At 34.6% G+C, this 15,886-nt stretch overlaps 1 protein-coding gene across 4 annotated transcripts; it reads left to right on the top strand.

The window, feature by feature from the left end:
- Positions 1-375: 375 nt before the first annotated feature.
- LOC142975737 (protein no-on-transient A-like) lies at positions 376-15,755 on the top strand. 4 transcript variants are annotated; one of them, XR_012959626.1, is made up of 13 exons: positions 376-541; positions 624-804; positions 1,735-2,181; positions 2,278-2,484; positions 2,606-3,129; positions 3,209-3,472; positions 3,550-3,772; positions 3,872-3,937; positions 6,040-6,224; positions 14,347-14,387; positions 14,508-14,564; positions 15,215-15,288; positions 15,502-15,755. XR_012959626.1 is itself a non-coding variant. In XM_076118766.1 (10 exons), the coding sequence occupies exons 2-9, from the start codon at positions 625-627 to the stop codon at positions 6,163-6,165; spliced, it is 2,037 nt and encodes a 678-aa protein (XP_075974881.1). In that variant the 5' UTR covers positions 376-541; position 624; the 3' UTR covers positions 6,166-6,210; positions 7,285-9,067. The 4 variants fall into 4 exon arrangements, 2 of the variants coding, with proteins under 2 accessions (XP_075974881.1, XP_075974880.1); XR_012959627.1 differs by lacking the exon at positions 6,040-6,224; XM_076118766.1 differs by lacking the exons at positions 14,347-14,387; positions 14,508-14,564; positions 15,215-15,288; positions 15,502-15,755 and adding an exon at positions 7,285-9,067 and having other exon boundaries at positions 6,040-6,210.
- Positions 15,756-15,886: the final 131 nt, after the last annotated feature.

The raw sequence follows: 15,886 nt of genomic DNA, 5'->3' as shown, positions 1-15,886 counted from the left end.
AAGTATTACGTACATACCTTCCTTTTGACTTGACTCTTCCACTTCGTCAACGTTGAAAATTCGACCGGTTGACGGTTTTTACATCTTTAAATTGTTCTTTTACAACTTCGGAGTTCTGAACTAATAGTAAGAACTAATTTCGAAAAGTTCATTACTTACTAGACACGATGTACTAACAAAGCAGTAGTGCTGCCTATGTTCATCAAGTCTAGGCAGTAGTGACTAGTATGGACAGAGCATTAGGTATCTAGGTACCTACATCAAAATTCATCAAAGCGCAAACTCAAAACCATAGACAACCTTCAAAGGAAACGGATACTTTTGGAAAGAGCTACGCTAGCGGAAACGCTGCCATATTGAATTGAACGCTTGCCTACATTTCCGATCGATGCTACTTTTCTTGCGGTCGAGTTACAGTTCGGATCGCGGTACGCGAAAAAAGTGTGTCGTGTGGTGAATTTTTTTTGTGCGTTTTAATAGTACATTTCGTCGTATAGTGCTATTCGACGAAAATAATTACTGATCTTTTTAGTAGTTGTAGGTAAGATAAGAAGTTTTACTATTCTGCTAGGCAGACACATTTAAAATAACTGTATGACTTTCACTTGATATTTTTTTCGTAGAATGCAAATGCACGCTATGAATCAATTCGGAAATCATAGGGGATTCGGAGGCCCGCCACAGCCCCAGAGGCAGGGTCGTCGTGGGAACAACAGAGGCGGATTCCGTAACTCTAGATTTGATCCGAATCAAAGAAATCACAATCATAATCACGGACAAGGAGGTCAACGGCCTAATAACGAGGTAAGTCGTAAGTGACATACCTTTATCAATATTTATCAATTATTTATACATCGTTAAGTTCGAGGCTGAAATAATCATAATTTCTTTTAATCCTTTCTGTTTACTCGATCGATGAAGATGCCGTAAGCTAATAATATATCGGCGCCATTTTGTAATGGCTCGAGGGGTTTGCGTCGTGGAGTTTTATTTCATGACCTGAATCTGTTTATAATAGTAGACACCCGTGAAGATATGGATTTATTTGGTTTTGATATGATACATTTATGCATGCCCTTTCCCGAATACTAGTCTATATACATATAGTGATCCTGTGCTTACCTACTTTGATGCTAAATTTGATGAGGTTAAAACTTGAATTAGAATCTTTTATACAAAGTAAATCCCACGTTTCTGCGAATACATAGGTGCTTAAACAACTCACACAAAAATTGCTGTAGTTGGTAACAAACAGAGCATAGACCCAGTGCAGAACACACTCGGGCGATAGAAGTGCCATAACTCTCGCCATCGCTAAGCTAAGCTTCTATTCAAGTCAACCTAAATATCCCTTACTGCTATGTACTTAGGTAGCGATATAGTTCAAATTGTTAGGCAGCACCTAGGTATACCAATTTGCACTTGAACCAATTAAACTTTTCTGGACTTAATGACAGGTTTGGTAATTTCAACAAATCAATTACTTACTTTCTACTTATAACATAAATTTAATACTTGTTTGTGAGGATTTTCTCTTTCACAATAAGGTGAATGGAGTTTCATGAAATTTTGTACATGTGTGGTTTAAAACTTTGATTAACTCTTTATAGGGTTGCTTTTTTACCCCAGAAATTTATATGCTGACGAAGTTGGGATCAGCAACTAGTAATTAACAGTATATATTTTTTTTTGCTATAGCTAGTCTATTTATAATGAACTATTATGTCTCCTTAGGTGAAGCCATTGATGTCCATTGAGAAACCTCTACAACAACCACAGCAACAAAATCAACAGCAAAATGTTAAACCTCAACAACAGCAGCCTCAACAGCAACAAAAGCCTGAAGTGCAGTCTGCACCCCCACAGCAGGCTCAACCACAGAAACAGCAGACCCCACAGCAGCAGCAGCAACATAAACCACCTCAACAACAACAGCAACAAAAGCCTCAACAGCAACAACAAAAGCCTCAGCAGCAACAACAGAAGCCTCAGCAGCCACCACAACAACAACAACAACAGCAACCACAGCAGCAACAACAGCAGAAGCAGCAACAGCAGAAGCCAGTTCCGAATACTCAGTCTAAGCCTGAAGACCAAGTAGATAAGTCTGTGAATGTGGAGCAAAAAAATCAAAATCAGCAGTTTAATCAGAATCAGCAATTTAATCAAAACCAGCAAAGGGTATGTTGTTATATTGTTGTGCTAATTAACTTGTATTCTGTGTGGTTAGTTGGTAATTTTAAATAATAATACGTTTTTATTTATGTTTTCAATTAGAATATGAATGGAAACTTTGGAGGTAACAAGCAGGGAGGTGGATCTTGGGCTCAAGGTGGTGCTGGCAATAAACAAGGTGGAAACTTTAACCAAGGTAACAAGCCCTTCGGACAGAAACCTGGTGGTCCAGGTCCTGCTCGTAATCAACAGCGTCCGAACAATATGCGTGGACAGCAACAAGATGGTGGAAAACCAGTGCAGCGAGAAGTAAGTCACAATTAAAATTGATATTTTTTGCCATATCTTTGTTTTTTTGCCATATCTTTGTTTTAAATCCTGCTTTGTGCTTAAATTGAATGAGTTAATTCATTGTTTAAACTTATTTCAGGAACAAATGCTTGCTAACAAGCTTAAAGATTTGGTGGGGCCACTTACAGATCTTCCCCCCATTGATCAATCTGAAGTTAAATTTAATGGAAGGAGTCGTTTGTACATTGGTAATCTCACTGGTGATGTGACAGAGGAAGAAATTATGAGTTTGTTTGCACCATATGGTGAACCAGCAGAACTATTTGTAAATAAAGAGAAAAACTTTGGATTTATTAAGATGGATTATAGAGTGAATGCAGAGCAGGCTAAGAGAGAGTTGGATGGCAAAATGAGAAATGGAAGAACACTAAGAGTGAGGTTTGCTCCCCACAACAGTGCTGTTCGTGTCAAAAACTTGCCACCATTTGTGTCAAATGAACTTTTGTATCGTGCTTTCGAAATTTTCGGTAAAATTGAGAGAGCATATGTAAAAGTTGATGATAGAGGAAAGACTCTTGGTGAAGGAGTAGTAGAGTTCGCACGCAAACCGAGCGCACTGGCTGCCATTCGTAATTGCACTGAGAAATGCTTCTTCCTGACGTCGTAAGTGTAATTTGGTATAATAGTTTTTTTACAGCGTTAGTGTCTTCGTCATAAAATTATAATAAATCCAATGTTTTAGATCGCTTCGGCCGGTTATCGTAGAAAGTTTCGAGGAGCCAGACGAACTCGACGGTTACCCTGAAAAAAATCTACCTAAAAAGCACCCTGAATTTTTGCGGGCACGCGAGCTCGGCCCGCGATTTTCGGAACCGAGCAGTTTCGAGCACGAATACGGCACAAGGTGGAAACAACTGCACGAACTGCACCGGCAAAAGGAGGAGGCGCTCAAGAAAGAATTAGCGGCGGAGGAGGAGAAACTGGAGGCGCAGATGGAATACGCCAAGTGAGTTTTCGTCTTACATAGAGGTGCGACCGCACGCCGCGCTCGCTCGCACAGCCACTAACGCCGGTGCCCCGCAGGTACGAGCACGAGACAGAGCTGCTGCGCGAGCAGCTGCGCCAGCGCGAGCAGGACCGCGAGCGCCAGAAGCGCAGCTGGGAGATGGCCGAGCGCGCCGCCGACGAGCGCCGCGAGGCCGAGCGCCAGCAGCTGCTGCGCCAGGAGGAGGAGCTCTCGCAGCGCATGCGCCTGCAGGACGACGAGCTGCGCCGCCGCCAGCAGGAGAACACGCTCTTTGTGCAGGTGATTTACGTGTGCTGTTGCTCGTCCGACAGTTTGTTGACGGTCTCGTATGCGATAACGCTATGCCGTGAATGGATTATGAGAGATATCATTTTACAGGCTCAGCGTTTAAACTCGATGCTGGATCGCCAGGAGCAGGGCATGTTCGACCAGCAACAGCCGATGGTGAGTGATCTTTTTTATCCTAAATTGTGTCATTGAATATGATGGTGATTTATAAAATCACCTGGATTCAGTGATGCAAAGTTATTTTTATCCTCTATTGTTACCATGTGAGAACTGTTCTAGCGCATCGCGCATTTTTTCCATGCTACATAATTATATTATGAACGATTGAACCTGTTGTGCAAACAAACTTTTCAGATATACATACCAATTTTACCTATATTTTCGATTAGAAGACCTACTCATGGGGCAAGATATTTAATGTAAAGGCAAATAATAACTTAGTAACTTAACTTGGCACGACATTAAGACTAGTGTATATGCTACATAGCTAAATACTTGCCAATATGTGCTTATTGTACATGAATACTATTTAACATCTGACTTAACTTTGAATTTTAGAACTGATTATTACAAAGATTATATAAATTTGTTTTTTTCTCTATTTATGACATAATGCTATTATGTTTTACATTATTTGTTATGAAGTTATCTTCAAACTGATGATACACATGAATAACAGTTTTTCAACACCATATTTACTAGGGAACAAATATCTCAAGGTGTACTTTACTTTCACAATTACATTCTATTGGATTAGAGATTGATTGGACTAAGCTTTAAGTGGGACTCGTTGACGTTTGGTTTGAGAACTGCTGCTGTTCGGAAATGTAGGGAGCTAGAAGATTTTTTTGCTGATAGGACAACATACACGCTCAGCAGTGGGGCAATATAGGCTATCAAAAAAAAATCAGCGTAGACAAATTTTAATAAGTACTTACGTCATTAGCGGTTTAATTGTTTTCGTCGAGATGAGTACAATAGATGTAATTGCGAAAGTACAGTAGAAAGAAAAATATTTTGCTAACTATACTTACCTACATATTGCCGCAAATATAAAAATGCTAACGAACAAAGTATTGATATTGGCTTACGATTACAGAAGACTAAATCCACGAAGACGTGTGAAATTTTGCGCAAATCAGTTCCGATTATTCTCAAAACTCCTCATTTTTTACGTGATAACTATTTGAGCGGTTTAAAGCCGAAATGTATGTTATAATCTTTCTCAACATGGTAAAAATACGTTAAGGATTTCTTCGCCACTTTGTATATGTTTGCGCAGACAACTATAAAATCCTGGGGTCATTATCATGAAACAAGACAGTTTCAGTTTAAAATGTCCACCAGATTGTAGGACTTACAGGAGTTCTTGTAACCACCAAAATTTGCCTACTCAGATATAAAAAAACTAGTTCAAATGAGCAAGTATTTAAAAAAGGAATATGGATATAGAATAGTTCAATGATCCAAGAAATAAATCATAATGCGCTGAGGATATTCCAAAGGACACATATTGTTTTATTCACGTAATATTAACATTATAAAATGTTATTAGCATCTGCTCGAGGCATTCTCCACTAGTCGATCTGTTTCATAGCAAAACTGAATTTCATAATGAAACTTTTGCGTTGCATTTTCATTAACCCTATTCTTACATATATGGGAAAATTATTGGGAACGTGCCACGTTTACCTTGGATTGCTTGAAGTATCAGCGCCAGTTACACTGGCTGAACTGAGAGCTAAACTGGATAAAATTTATTGAGTCAGACTGCTAGATAGCTAGTTTCATTTTAATTAAATCGTTAGGTTGTAAAATTTAGGTTAGTGTTGTAAAAAATATTATTTTATTTTAGCTTGTACTTATCATGTGCAATTTGGAATGTTGCAACAAATTTATAACAGGAATTAGAAATGATGCTCAGAAAGATGATGTTTGTAGGTATTCATAAAATTGTTAATGCGTTGGCATAAGTCAGTCATAAGGCTGGTGGTTCTATTTACAAATAAACACAGATCCTGACATTTTTGCTCCCTAGTAAATACTTATCACATATTTTACCATAAGTCAGCGCGATTTTAACCTTGCACTAGTTATTAATATACATTCTTGTATTGGCGTATTATCGTTCGGCCTGGATACAAATCGAAACGGCATTTACTTTTTGTTGATATGTAGAATATGCAATGTATAAAATGACTGGTAATCAACATTTATTGAGTGACATCTATTGGAAAGTATTATGATTGCTTACTTAGGATGGAGGCTACAGAGACCAGTACGACATGCCACGAGGAGGTTATGACGACATGCCGCCGAACCGCGGTTGGGACGGACCGCGCCAAATGGATGATTACCCTAACAAACGTCGTCGAAACTTCTAAACCAGCTCTCATAGAGCCCGTAGTGTGTAATTTTACCATGCTCTCAGGGGCCGAAACAGGTCAGTAAAGTCAGTAAAAGTCAGTATTTTTGGACCTGGTCAGTAAAAGTCAGTTTTTTCGAAAATTGGTCAGTATTGTCAGTATTTTTCCAAATTCAATAATATTTTGGTTTTCCTCTGCTGTTGGCCAATCTTACATTCTCGATTTGCCCAGTGATGATATCAGAGGGCTGCTGTGGATGCTCTATATTATGTGGATGATCTACGTATATATTGAAGCATCACATGACTTCAATAGAATAGCAGATTAAAATTTACTATTTTTTGAAATCAGTATTTTTGAAGTGAAAATTCTTTAGCGCCGCTGCGCACTTTTTCTGGAATGGGTAAAAACTTCTAAACTCGCGTGAAGACACGTCACCTGACAAAAATTCGTAAAACCTGATTGAAAATTTGTAAGACGGGATGTTTATTAGAGTTTTTGGTGTTCATTAGAGTTTATTGAAGTTTAGTGGAGTTTATTAGCGTTTCTGGAGTTTTTTGGAGTACGTCAATTTTGCATGAATGCGTATTACTCACTTGCAATATGATCTATTTATCTATCGTATGGTTAGTTGTCAACCTAGAGTCAAAGTTGTCCAAGCCGACTGAAAGGCCTTTGACATGGCTTAACGTCTCTTATCTTAATCGACAACAACCGGGACCGACTTTATACGTGCCCTCCGAAGCACGGAGACGCTCAGTACAAATACCACTATGCGGTCATCCATCTTGCTTAACCCAGAGATCGTTTACCGACCGGTGAGCACAAATGGCTATGAGCGCATTGTAATAATAATACAATAACAATTAATAACAATATAAAAAGCTTTTTAATACAATAAAAAGGTGGTGCTTGTTGACTATTGGGATTGTGGAGACCAATAACCGAAAATAGGCTTTTTAACTGACTTCAAAAAAGGATTTTGACTTCTCAATTCGACTGTATTTTATTTTTATTTCACACCATTCACCCGAAAAACGGTTTAGAAATGGTCAGTATTTGGTCAGTATTTTTGAATTTTTGGTCAGTAAAATCAGTATTTTCGACCTTAGAATTTGTTTCGGCCCCTGTGCTCTCCATTGTGAAGCATTCTGCTTAAATTTAAGTCCTTGGTTTGAGTACATATATTATGGGTAGTAACTATTGTCACTTATGCACAAATATACTACCATTACATACGTGCAAATCTAAAATGTTGTAAAATAAGATACGAAATACCTTTAATACGAACCCATTATGTGTACTAACCAAAGGCTTAGCATTTTGCCCTTAAGAAAATATTTGTATCACGTAATATAAAAGATAGTATGTAGTCATTCACATAATCACATCATCAGAACAGCAAATAATAAGCCGGTAGCTTAGGCGTTATGTTGTTTGTCGCTAAGGCAGACCAAATAGGTAGAATTTTAATATTTAAGGACGTACTGATGAAAACATCTGATATAGGTATCACTTGCTCTCATCTTATTTGCGGGGTTTATAAAATACAAATAGACGCGTTTTAAATAAATATGTTCTTAACTAATTGACATGATTTTCTTATACAATTCAATGTTATATTGCGTTGTTCACGTTCGAAGACGCAACGTTGTGAAAGTGATAGCATTAACAAGATCTCGCCCCTACTCATAAATTGTTTCTTAGTACTCGGACTTATTCAATATTAGTGGTCAAGTAATGCGCTTTTTAATCATGTTTAAGTAGTTAGAATTAACAATAGGACGTAATCATTCACATGACTATAAAACATCACTATTTTCACCAGGCACACGATCTATGAGTTGGCTCAAACTTAAATAATATTGCACTTAATAATATGTTTTTAAACTTAGACCTAAATTTGGATGACTGTTACTTTAATTCGTATCAGACCTCAGTTTTAATTATTTATGGCATTAGAAATATTTATCGAGCTTTCACATTTACACGATATCGTTTAATTTTGACTACTAAGTATACTATAATAGTTATGTCTTAATTTGATATCACAAGAATTGAGTTTAATTTCTAGCTAAAGACAGGTTTTTATTTAACATAGACGCATTTGAGTCAGTCTGATTTTTATAGGTTAATCAACGACCTCGGCGGATTTAATAAGTGTCATTATAATATTTTAGGGTTAGTTAGCTAGTTGTATCTTCTCGTTAAAATTCTGAAGAATTTCATTGAACACTTTTAATTTCTTATATCAATTAGTTACTTTATACCTAGTGGGTCAGAAAATTCGAAGACAACTTGAAATGTTGAATTAAGTGTAATTGGACATGTTTTAAAATAGGTTAAGAAACTATTTATTTTAAACATATTATGTTATATTAATTTAACTTTAACGTTTCATTGTCATCATCTGGAAATTGGATTTTGATTATCCATTATAACTAAAGGAACATAATTCCCACGAAGTTGTAGAAGTATAACAATAGTAAGTGGATACATCGTCATCCATTTATATAATTTCTCATAGTCTAAGTCTTCAGTTTACACACTTATTTTTTAACCTCTCTTTGAAATGGCTACGACATAAACCCCCGTGCGTAAAATTTAACGATTTCTAGTACATTCATTTAATTTCTCGTCAGTATGAATACACGTATCAAAGATTTGAAAAATAATCTGGCCTTTGATTATTATAAAGAATAACGTGCAATTACATATAGAAGAGAGTGTATTAAGCGTGCAAGGATTCTTCTGATAGTAAATTTTTTAGTTTATTTATATTACCCGCCTTGAAGTGATTTTGTATTTTATCTACTTGTTTTATTTAGCTGTGCATAGTGAATTGAATGTGAAATTTTTATTTAATATTTCTTAAATTAGTATTTTTACTAAGTAAATAAAATCTTAAGACATGAAATAATTTATGAATCTTATTTCCACCTATTCAGATCTATAAAGATACTTATTTTCTTTGGGGTTACTAAGTAAATATTCAGTAATTCCACCACTATTTTTTGAGTGATATTAATCAAAAATATACTTTAATTTATTTCGTTGAGTTATGGGAGTAACAGAGTAGATTGTAGCATTAAGTATATTTGACAGTTTTATAAATGCAAACATGGGCTACAAAATTTGATTTGGTACCATGTATGAGCGATTATTATTCGACATTTTTTTATCTGTTCTGAGCGAAGGTCGCAACAGTGATCGATTGACAATAATTTGATCAGATTCAGGTAAAGTATTTTCTAACGAAATTAAGGCTACGTAAGCAGTGACAGGCAGCGTCAGACTTAGCGGGGAGAGCCTGATCACCTACGTATTTGCGAGCGCGGCCAAGCGCGAAGCGCGGCCGTTGTGAAAATTCTTGTAATTCAGACAAAAAAAAAACAGCTGGGCGATTTGAAAGGCTTTAAGCACTAAGCAAACCGCCTGTTAGTGCGTACGTAGCCTGACAGATTTCTTGGATTGGATTTCATAATACTGTATACAAAAATTTACTATTATGAATGTTTCTTCATTACAGTATTTGTCGTTTTACGATATTTATGGATGATATGTAAGATGGAATAAGTCATTCATTCAACTGAATTATCTCTGGGTGCAGAGTTTATTGACCTTTTTCAGTTCGTGGACCCCTAGAAAGCCAAGCATACTTTCAAGGACTATAAGGAACTGTATGTAAGGAAAATATAATAAAACAATTTTTACTGTATTAATGTGAAGTTTGGTTCCAAGTAAACGTAGCGATTACGAGACTTTGTGACATTTATTAATTAAATATGATTCAAACATCCTTGGATAAGACGGCGGAGCCATATAGACAATACTCATGAACCCACAGGGGTCCGCGGATCACAGGTTAAGAAATTCTATAAGCTTGGGTGGTCGCCGTATGTTTTTCAGATCACACAATTTTTTTATCTGTTTTCGCTGAAAATCGTTATCCCTGTGGAATAAGCGGCGGTTCTCGTGTTTCATCCGCCTAGCTCGAGTATAACGCAGTCTCATTGCGAACGCTCATTCATTGTGTGGATTGCGCATTCCAATATTCGTGTGTGTTTATGTAAGCAATCAGGTATGTCTTTTAATTAGGTACATTAACTTAGCCTGATAATGTCTCGCCGTAGTTTCGACTATATTATCGTGCATTAGCAACAAATAGGTGTTTCTGATAAACATTGTCATTATGTCAGTTTCTTGTGATCACGATATTGGGTCAATATTTACGTGAAATATACACTTTTTAGAGAATATTAATTTGTTATCTGTTTTTAGTTTTCTTCTAAATTATTACGTAGTCGTATATCGACTCATAGTAATGACGAAGAGTGCTGTAAACATTTAACTGAAAATCGGGCGGAGGTTCCACAGAATATATAAATCGTTATATGCGGTTCCCAGATGCCTCTTTAGTTTAAGGCAAAATGCCAAATGATTATCTTGTACGTAAACCTCTCGGCGTATGCCTATGAATATAAATTACATACTGAATAATTAAGGTATTTTTATGAAATTAAAATAAAGGAATAAACGACTAGAAGTGTCGTGATTAACTTAATCTGTTACTTATTTTGTGTAACTGATCGTAATCAAGATCATAATTACATGCGCTGAATAGGCTCTGCATTGATAGATTTTTTGCGCAAATGATAAGTGATAGCATAATCGCTGTATATAGCATGATTAAAGAATGAACTCAGATTTGTAGTTCTCGGGTGTGCTAGTACTAGCACACCCGAGAATACCATTCGAATCTTTAAACCGGTAAGATTTTTTATTCCAGCAATTTAACAGCGTAAGAACCGTTAAATGGCGCTTTCACACTCAGTGTTGTGTCATTGCGTTTAAGTTTGTAGTTTGTCGCTCGTGTGATATTGTGTGCAAAATGTTAATATATTATATGTATAATTATATTCGCTTATAATCAAGCTATCAAACTTCAAAATAAGAATTAAAACATGAGTTTACGAATACAAGCTTATACGTGCCGAAAATATTTTTTTTTACTGAACAATCCTCATGGTTTCGCTGCTTGTAGCGGACATTTCGGCCGGAGACGATGCTGCAGCAAATGGAGAATGCATTGTTTTGTCATAACAAAACATTGTATTATTTATAATCAATAAGTATCCTAAAGTACGCATAAATCGTCATATTCATTGTACGTTTTTTAAAATTATTTTATTTGTTTACAAAACTTATATTTATAAACGATTTAAGCCCGGTATCATTAGTTCACAGTAGTGTTAATGAATATGAAGATTGTGTTTACGCAATTTTAAAAGATGTAGGAAAAAGCTTTCTATTTTTTTTCCTTTGAAACAAATAATCATGTTTAATTACATTATTTAATCTTCTACTAATATAGCGTCTTTACCAAGGCATATACTATCATAACATTATTTACAAATGTAAAATATCTTAAATCTTAACTATTGTCGTTTCTTCCGTCAACTTTAGCCAATTTCAAGTGATGACCTTTGTCCTGTATCGCCTGATTCTAACGAAAGTAATTGGAATCTGAGGAGGAAGGTGGTGTATTTTTTTGGAATTAAAATTACTTTAAAACTCTTTCTGTGATGTGTAAGTTTTCTGCGCTTCAACTCAGAATACTTAGAGAGCGAGATTATATATCAATGTTGTCCTATTTTTGTTATTTTTTGGCATTTACATGGTGCCCATCGCTTAAAAAACAACCGTTGCAGATTTAACATCTTTGTTATCATCTTATTCTTGATAACTTTACTTACATACTCAGTACAGTGATTTATTCATACAGGATAGCATTCAATGTTGCACTTACTTCATCGATTTGTCGTTGTTTGTTGTAGTACAAGAAATTATTTTTTATTAATAAGTCTGAATTTCGAATATTATTTATTCGTTCTTTACCAACATCTCTTATTTATGAAGTGATTCCGAAGCGATTGAGATGCTTAAACTCATGGTTTTTCTTAAAGCCTGTAATGAGAATAATAAAGTGTTTGCAAACATGTTTTCGACATTTTTTGCAATAACTAGGTACTATCTAGTGGAATCTATGAAGGCGTGTATGGATTTGTATCGTGCTACCCACACATTTCTCAATTGTGGTTTTTGTTCAGCAGCGTTTTGGGTTTTCAAACCTATTTCTCTTTAATTTATTTTATACATATTGGCTCTCATAATAACTATTCTTGTTGTTTGCGGGCTCGATATTGGGTTTAATATTTTTTCCTCAGTAAGAAATTACCTCGTTGTAAATCTATAATGAAAAGGATTGGAGAGTTACATGAAGACCACATAAAGAAACCAGATTTGCTCCAAAGAAGATCCGTCTATATCTATGTTTCAAATTCTTCGGCAATGTCTGAGTACTGGTAAGTTTGATTGCAACACGTACTGATTATAACTATCATCTGTTAAATAACTGGTACCTACCCAATTATTTAACTTGACTGGACACAATAAAGTTAACTAAATATGTAGGGTGGCATATTAACTATTCTACCCTTGTTATTTAGCGAGTCTCCTATGCAAAAACTTTAACCTGTATGATTTTAATTGGAGTTTTATGACAAATTAGTAATATCGACTCAAAGTATCAAGTATTGGTACATTAGCATGCGTTAACGAATCGTCTCGTTCGTTATTGTAATGTATTTATACCCGGTTTACTTATCGAATATTATGTTTACATCAGCGAAACACTGTTACCGAGTAAATTACATTGTAGTGTAAGATTATGACGACGATAAAATTATAAAAATGATGTGCGGAATTCAAAAGAATATTTGTCGAACATAATTATTGGTACCTTATATTATTCTAGTGACAAACATAATTAAATACATTTAGGTACTATGATTTCTTCTTACATTATTATAATACCGATTTATTTAGAAACGGCTAGTTAATATTTATTTCTTCTCTGAGATGTAACATTAAAGTTGGGTCATGTATTGTACCTTTGGATGTTTCAGACTTATGAAACTTGGAGAAGCACACGTTTGTGTATTAGCTAGGTATATTTAATAATGGCTTTATTATGAACGTTATAATACCTGAGGATGCGGTCGGATTGGCAAACTATTACCGTTATACCCATTGACGAGCTAGCTAACTAGTGTAACAACGACAAACAAAGAACTATTGACACAATTTATTTATAGTTTGTATTGTGGAAGACTAACAGTTTGCTCTTACATGGCAAATCAAACGACAATCTCTTGTTTGTCAGTTCTTGAGTTACATAATAGCTGCTATATAAATTACTGCACATACTACACAGGCCTACATTGGAAAAAAAAATACACATATTAGTATTGTCTTATGATCATTCTAAGACAACTCTTGTTTATTAGTTCGGAAAATTAAGCAACACCAAGTTAGCTAATAACGCATGGAACTATATATAAAGGATGGAAACTGGTTAAATTTAAGCGAAAATAAAAATAAAGAAACTAATATTTTGTCATTGAACATCTCAATGATGTTCTTGTAAAGCTTGGGGCAAAGTATAACTCTGTTTTTAGGTAAAAACGCACTTATGTCCATTATACTTTATTTACCATGCGTTTGTTGTATGTTGCCTGTGGGGAAAACCTCTAAGCTTTTCTCATTTTATGTAACAACAATTTTATAAAATGGTTCAATATTATAATTTAAATAGTGAGTTTTCTTTACAATGACCCTTAAAGATAATGTTTCCATAGGTACAATACCTGACCATACCTAATCAATAAACTATATGCTTCATCTGACTTCGATAAAATAGCATAATAATTATAATACTTGTAAAGCTTATGACTACTTTTTAGAAGTGAACCGAATTATACTTATCCTTGATTCTCTAGCTATTGATGATTAATTCATTTATCATCAATAAATACAGTTAACTTAAATATTTTTTACACATTCCGAGATTACCTACGACTCCAATTTTTTATAATCCAGTAATGGATATCAACTATTTAAGTTCAAATTTGTATCAACCGTATAAATTCTTAATATAAAATAATCCTGATTATACCAATATTTCGATTAATCTGGAGAAATAATCTTGTGAGAATACTTATCATAAAAAATATATTAAGTTGTTTATTGTCGATATCTAACGCGTTACCTTTATATTCACAGACGTACTAGGTAGCTAGTACAAAGAATTGTAATAATCTCAGCCTATTACTAATGATTTTTTTATTATGTTCACAGGTGTCCGTTTTTAGCTAGACCTGACGCCGGGATGTTACCAGGTACTTACGTTTTTTGAATTATATATTTGAAATTAAGTAATTAATTGAGAGTTTATAAATTCATTATTCCGTTATATCCGATACTACTGGTATTAACTAAAAATAATTTTCTATTTACAGGTTGCCAAAAAGAAGCCTTGACTACAAAGATTGCTGCAGCTAACTGAGCAGTGCAAGGTAGGCATCAAAATTATTTAAATGACAAGTGGACAGTGAACAGGAGTGTCTAAAGTGATCAAAAATGAGACATCTATACGAAATGCAAGTCTTCAATAGTTCAAAAAAATTGCCGTTAGTACTTCGAAGTACTGATCACAATGTTCATTATTCAACGTTTCTCGTACAAATTCGACATTAGCGTTCAGGGCGAAATCTCAAAATGTCTCTTATTATACCGCCTGTCTTGGTGAAAGCTAACTACAGTTCCATTATATCTTATGATTTAGCTGTCTCGATCATCTTTCTAGACCTCTGATTGTTAAAACTTATCAGCTGTCCATATTGTTGTTTAATTTTAAAAGTCGTCGACTTTTTATATGATGATTCATTATTTTTTGTCTTCTTTTCCCGACTGATGCATAATGAAGCATAACCTATTATGAAATCTGATAAAAAATGGAAAGAAAAGTCATTTAATTTTTTTATTTGATTTATTAACTTCAATACAACGATATGTCTGCAGTGAAGAATATTCATACTATTTTTTTCTGAATATAATACGACTAACGAATCGTTGATGACTTTTCTTTTGATAATATTTTTTTTATTAACGTATGATGGTTAAGACAATCTTCTTTTATGTGCTAAAATGTTATTTTTTCTTACAGTGCAAAGTGCCGTTGGCGCGTTTCCTGCGTTTAACGTCCGAAGAAAATTATATCAAAATCATATTTATGAAAATGTACGTACTCAATCCAATTATTTGACAGTACTTGTCGTCTACTAACAAATTTTCGTGTCCTACCATGATGAATACCTTTTTTTTGTCTTCTTTTCCCGACTGATGCATAATGAAGCATAACTTATTTTATTTCTGATGTACCAATTTATACCTATTTGGAGAAAATTAATGTAATATGGCAATAAATACTCACACTACTTTTTTTTGTTCCAGAACACGAGGAAGTGAACACGAACTTTTAAATAGCAGTAACACAATATTTAGATGAATATTTTATTACCATCTAAGCACAGTGATTTGTGATAAACAAGCAATGTATCCTTTATTCGTAGATATTTCTCCATCCACATGTAAATTATCAGTATTGTTATTTTGTAAAATATGATTTCGTATGTGAGTAATATTTATGAATACGAGTACCTAGTGATATCTGTATATTTTACATTAATAAACATATTCGCTATAATTTTCACTGTTTCACTATTATTTCCTACTATGTAAATATTTATGGCCTTTCATTTCCAATAATACCTTGACACAACGAATACAAGTATTTTTCGGTATCTTGTATTACTTTCGAAATGAATACCGTATAGCC

This window comes from Anticarsia gemmatalis, chromosome 9 (assembly GCF_050436995.1).
Source record: "Anticarsia gemmatalis isolate Benzon Research Colony breed Stoneville strain chromosome 9, ilAntGemm2 primary, whole genome shotgun sequence".
Classification (NCBI taxonomy): Eukaryota; Metazoa; Arthropoda; class Insecta; order Lepidoptera; family Erebidae; genus Anticarsia; species Anticarsia gemmatalis.
Note: the sequence above shows the minus strand (reverse complement) of the source record. Positions and strands in the feature narration are given on the sequence as shown.